The sequence below is a fragment of the Anas platyrhynchos genome, chromosome 2 (genome assembly GCF_047663525.1).
Source record: "Anas platyrhynchos isolate ZD024472 breed Pekin duck chromosome 2, IASCAAS_PekinDuck_T2T, whole genome shotgun sequence".
In the NCBI taxonomy this organism is placed as follows: Eukaryota; Metazoa; Chordata; class Aves; order Anseriformes; family Anatidae; genus Anas; species Anas platyrhynchos.
Genome location: NC_092588.1, coordinates 123,031,231 through 123,037,230, shown reverse-complemented (window position 1 = coordinate 123,037,230; position 6,000 = coordinate 123,031,231). Strand labels below are relative to the sequence as shown.

At 36.0% G+C, this 6,000-nt stretch overlaps 1 protein-coding gene across 3 annotated transcripts in view; it reads right to left on the bottom strand.

Annotated features, from left to right (window-relative positions):
- Window positions 1-3,513: 3,513 nt before the first annotated feature.
- The window catches only part of ANKRD28 (ankyrin repeat domain 28), a 116,511-nt gene continuing 114,024 nt past the window's right edge, over window positions 3,514-6,000 (bottom strand). For all 3 annotated transcript variants that reach the window (XM_027451002.3, XM_072033511.1, XM_027451001.3), the window contains exon 28: window positions 3,514-5,533. In XM_027451002.3, coding sequence (XP_027306803.1) covers window positions 5,247-5,533 — 287 coding nt within the window. In that variant the 3' untranslated portion in view covers window positions 3,514-5,246. The remainder of the gene's footprint in view (window positions 5,534-6,000) is intronic.

Below are 6,000 nucleotides of genomic sequence, written 5' to 3'. Positions count from 1 at the left end.
CATTTTAGTGGGTTTTGGATGACTGAACAACTGACAGAAATGCTCTTTCCTAGGCTGAAATTTCACAAAGTTTTCTTTCAGTAGGTAGGTAAGGATACAGGGATCACACTAGCGGCCTGGGTGTAGGATTGTACATGTGTAATTGCATGCTGACATTTTAAGAATAACCAGTTTTGCCATTTCAAATAAATGCATGGTTCCTTGAATTTGAGTCTTCAGAATATTGAGATGTTACAGTGAGAAAAGGACTACAGAAAAATAAAGCTACAGCTATGAGCTTGAACAAATAGAAATCAGGAGACCTATGTTACATCTCTTTCCATTTGACATCTCTGGTTTTGGTCTGTAAAGGAGACAGACCCGTCTTTCACAAATTCTTGTCTTATTTATATACAGTCACAGCTACAGATTTATAAATAAAGGGTTTTAACCCTAATCTGAAAGAAATTTTCTCCAAGTCCTATCAACTCTTGCACCATATTAAAGGATTATGAGAAATTCATCCCAAACCATTAGGAGATTACCACAAGAGGCTATAATTACCAGTCAATCTCTGATTTAAGGATTTATATAAATTTGCTGGACCAACTTCAAGAAATTAAATACTTGCTTTTTTCCCCAGATATTAAAATATGTACTTTGCTGAGTTTAAATCTGGACTTAGGGAGGTGGTGTTAAAAGTTTTAACTCCTTGTTAGGACACGATAAAGGCCCTTTTTCTCCAAGGTTATTATTCCAAATCCAGTCAGGATCAATCGGGGATTATTATTATCTCAAATCAATGCTTTTAAACCAAAAGCACTGTGGCCTTTCTGTTGGGAAGTGGCTGTGTACCACCAGCAGTCACAGAGCAGTGGTGGGAAGCGAGGAGAGCTGTCCCCCAGCTCCTCCTGCTGCAGCCGGGGAAGCCCAGGGACCTCCCTCACTGCTGCTGTGTGCTGCTCATAGCAAAGAGCATGTCCTCCAGTTCTTCTGCAGAACTGCTGCTTCCCTGAACACTTAGCCTTTTTATTTAGGTTTCTGCTTTTAAGACGTGAACCTCGCTGACCCACAGATGGAATTAGGGAGTGTAAGTGCACGGACATCTGGTGCTATTAAAAATGTTCTGTGATTATCCATGTGATAGAACTTCTCAAAACTAAGACAAAGACAACAATCCTTTGGACAGTACTGCACGGTATTCACTTACAATCTTTTTACAGGCTTATCCGCTCACCCAGTTATTACATGATTAACAGAAAGCTCACCACAAACTTTTTTTTCTTTAAATAAAGAAGCTCAACTACCAGAACAATACTAGTATTATTTCAAACCAACTGATTCTAATGAACGCTCTTGCTCTCTGAAACTAGAATATAAATAGAGTAAGTTATTCGGATTATTGCAGTATTTGTTGCTCTCAAATAGGCAGAATCTCTAGGTAAGACAGGAAGGACAATTCCTCTGAAAACAGAATGAAAATAGATTCTTTCGTCAAAGAATCTATAAATGTTATCTCCTGCTCTGTTTTAGACATCTGACATACAGGTAAGAGCTTTGGGATCGTTAGTATCCATTATTCAGATGTTGACTGAAACAACTTAGAAGTCGTTCACTTTTAAATGATAACTTTAAAAAAAAAAAAAAAACATTATTAATTCTGTAGGTTGGCAATTTAAGTCAGAATTTTAAGGTAGAAACTGTGTGACCAGAAAAAAGAAGAAGATCCAACTTTTAAAACATGCATATTTCTAAGCTCTGATTTTTCCAAATATATTTATATGATTGTTTTGGAGAGATTTGGTGCTGGTGAAGCAATAAGTAGTAGCAAGAAACATGAAGTAGGAGACAAGACTTGTGCTAACTTGGCATTTTCTCCTACAGAACATTTATCCTGAGAACTGAAAAGTCTATAAAATTTCAAAGAAGTTAGAGAACACAAAAAGCTGATCCAAGCTTGTTGTTGTCATTCCTAAGTCCATTCATTGTTTTTTTTTTTTTTTTTTTTTTTTTTTTTTTCCCAGCACAAAAAGGGTTTCCTTTATTCTAATACTTTGCTTCAGAGGTCCAGCCAAGCCTCCCTGCCCTCTCTTGGTGAAAATCCAAGAGGTTGTTTGGATGAAGGTTGTAACAGCAATGATGCCCTATTAATCTGTAGAAGAACAACAACAAAAAAAGTAGGACTTATTTTGAAGGACACGGGATCCAGCATCATTTTCTGGAAGTAAACAGGCCTCCATTCAGGTATGAACACAAACAGAAAAACAGCCATTCTGACTACAGACAGCACTATTTGTTTTTCAGCAACAAGGCACCTTCTGTTTGTTGACTTCTCATTAATGAAGTAGCCTGAAACAAGGGAAACATTCTTTAAACAAACTTTGTTCCATTTCTGGAATAAGACCGTACTCTAGTAATAGTCCCAATTATCACTTACAAGGCACAGTCACTCAGTTACTGTCCAACCTATACCAGCAGCATGGAACAACCAAAGGCAAACTGAAATCCACAGGTTCACTGGATGAATTCTAATCAGATACATGCAGCTCTGAATCCCTACATGGAGTTAGTGGTTTGTAACACAAGTCAGACATCTTTAACCCTATGAAGTTCACAGAACTTCTTTTTAATTTAAAAATAAGGTAATTTAATGTGACAGAAAAAGTTTTTTTCCTCAAGATGTGAGGAGTAATGAATTACAGGAGGCTCAATTTCTGATTGACATACAGGTGTTTAACAGCATTATTTTCTCCATTTGTCTGTATTCCATATTTGAATCTAACTTTCAAGTCAACACCTTCCAAGTTTTTTCCCCTCAGTCATCCAGGCACATGGCAGGCATGAATAGTTCTGTTTCTGCTCCCTTGCTAATATTTCAAGTAAGGTAGGAGCGCCCTTCCTAAAAACTGTCCTATGGCAGCAGACACCACACGCTGAGACAATGGGTCATCTTGAAGTCAAATGAAAGTCAAGCCCGGGTAATAAAAGCCTATTAACATCATCACACAGTTTGTTTGGAACAACCAAAATTGGACAGCTTCATTAACAGAAATATTCAATAGTTACCTTTCAAATAACACGGATGCAACTTGGCATTCTGATTTTCCACAAGAATATGAGGAGAAATGGATCCATGCTGTTTCCACCTTGGTATTTAAATAGATGCAGTGAATCTCAAGGCAGGCTAACACGCATCTTCTGAGTATCTTGGCTGAGGCGTGTACATCACTCCCACGTAGCCCTGCACTTTGAGAGGTTCAGAGGGAAGAAAAGAGAAATCACGATCTCCCTGAAGTCATCTAATTCTGTTCAAAGACAAACAATGAACGCAGGCACAAACGGTGAAAAGTAATACTTAAAAGGAAGCCTAATGGAAAAAATTAATTTAACATTTACGATTACTTTAAATTCAAATGGCTCACCTTCACTTCAGAATTACAAAGCCTTTGTAAAGTAGATTGTACAAACTCTAACAGTTTAACAAAAGAGACTCTGCCATTAATGCTTAATAGATACAAATAAATTATTCATTAGTAGAACTCACATTTGGGTTTTATTATACTCCGCAAAATATACAGGAATCTTGAAGTACTGAAAGAGTGCAGGTAAATACAGTATTCAAGCAGTCACTATTTCTATGTACATGCTCATTAATTCTTCAAAAAAACCCACAAAATTATCAAATAGATCAAAATATTGTCCCATGTTTCCACACTATGTTCAGAAAACCAGCTGATAATTTACAATATCATAAAGATTTCCAGTTTCACAATACAAAAAGGATAAAAAGGAAATTGGAATCAGTTTGTAGTAATTTATTTGTACTTTACCAGGACATGCAAGTGTTTCTTGCATGTACATAAGCAATTTCACTTGAAAAGTAACAGTTATAGTTAAAGCAGAGCCCAATAAAGTAAATATTCATATTTAACAGATGAAACTTTAGCTTACTTATGTCAGTTCTTCATTTTTCAGGCAATTAAAAAAACACAGTAGTCTGTTATAAATTAAAAGAAAAAAATCTTCGGGCAAGTCTGAACTACATTACAGGGACCTGTTTCCGCCGTTCACTTTCTAAATGGAGCACAACAAAGATACACAGCTCTTCCCACAGACCAGACATTGTACTTTTTGCTAATAGGGAAATATACTTTTAAATTCACCTTCCCCTCCCCCTCCCTCGTAACTCCAGGACTTTAAAAACAAAAAAGTGATAGGGACATACAGCTTGAATCTTACGTACAATTTTATGATATAAGGAAGTGGACAAATTGTTGAAAAGAACTCTCAGTCACAACAGGGTTGTCAAGACATTTCATTTCAATTTTTTATGCAGTTTCATAGTTTCCAAGTTACTCACGTATTTTAAATTAAAAAAATCTCAATCCAAAACCCAAAAGTTAAAAAATCTAAAACTGTGCAACAATTACTGCTTCCCTCCCACATCTCCCACCCCTTCCCTTGTTTATTACACTGTACATTTTTCACCCTGACTTCACCTTGTTAGCTGGTTTAATTTTAGTATTATAAAAGTACGACAAGTTCATTTTCATTTCATCTAAAAGAAAAAGAAAACAAAACTTAAAAATACATCTCCTTTCTTTCATGGTACATTTAATAGTGTCGGAAGGCTTTTAGATGATAAAAAAAATAAATCAATACTTAAAACCAAATCTAAGCTTCTTTCCCAGAAGTGATTAAGGTTAAAACAACTTCTCAAAGAACCTATTCCAGTTTTCACAAAAAAGGTATTTAATTAAAAAAAATCTTTAAGTTATTTGGTCCTTTGGCAATTTGCAGCACAAACAATGCCTACTGTACCAAACTCATTTATTGCCTTCAAAATGGTTTTAGTTTTATTGACAATATTTAAATCTAGCATCCTTTGTGTTGTACAATAGTGTCGACCATTTACATCAAGTAGGGTGCCTAGTCTGCAGAAATTACTCCTGGCACCAAAAACTGAATGGTAGAATAGTTAAATAAAACAGTTTTGACATTCTTTATTTTATTTTTTTTTTTGCCATGGATTCCAAGTACTTATTCAAGAATTTATGCTTCTTCTGCAAAATATGCTCTTAAAAATCCTCCTAGAGTCTCACAGATTTTTTTTTTTATATGCAACCACAATAAAAAACATCTTCTCAAAGGTCTGTCTTCTTTTTGTATTCAAATTCTGACAGTGTTTTTCTTTTTTTTTTCAAAAGCCCAAGTCTGCTGACTTTCCAGCTTTAGGGTTCACTCTTCAGACCTACAAAATAAAGCGTTCAATAGGTCTCAGAATCAGAGTCATTGAGTTCATCTTCTTCTGTATAGGGGTAGCCATCCTCCCTGCCAATATTGTTGAAAGTACAATAAGAGCTATGGTCACTCCTCATGACTGGCAAGGAATCGAAGGTGACAGTTTTTGAGGTGTTGGTGTAATGATTAATGGTATTGAACGTAAAGGAAGGCAATGTGCTGCTTGATGAAACAGGCATCATTGTGGACAGGATGAGAGCTAGGCAATCAGCAACGTCCTTATTGGGTGCACAGGCCAAAGCTGGTGTGTAACCTGGAAGCCAAGGAAAAATACAACCATCAGTTAAAACAAAAAGAAAATTTCACCAAGATCATGTCATCTTTCAGCTCCAAAAATATTTTTATATTGCTTAACTCTGCACTGTTTAAAATAAAAAGAAAATTAAACGCGTTATCAGTTTGTATTTTTTAAAATATTTTAGTTACAAAAACATCCCAGAGGTTGGTGGGCTGTTTCTTTTTTTAAAAGATTGCTTCTTGCTAAGATCTTGAACACTCTTGTAACTTTAGGGAAAAAGAAATCACTATCATACAGTGTTCTAGCACAACAGAAAATGGAGCTTGTGTGCTGAACGTGGCCTCAAGACCAGTGCTTTCCCTGCCCAAGTGCAGAGCTGCTCCTTCCCCTGGGATTTCAAAGTTTCCATGAAAGCGCCTACAGGAAAATCACATTTTTATTAATGTGGTCAGCGCAAAGAAAGTTCTTGAGATAAACTGAAT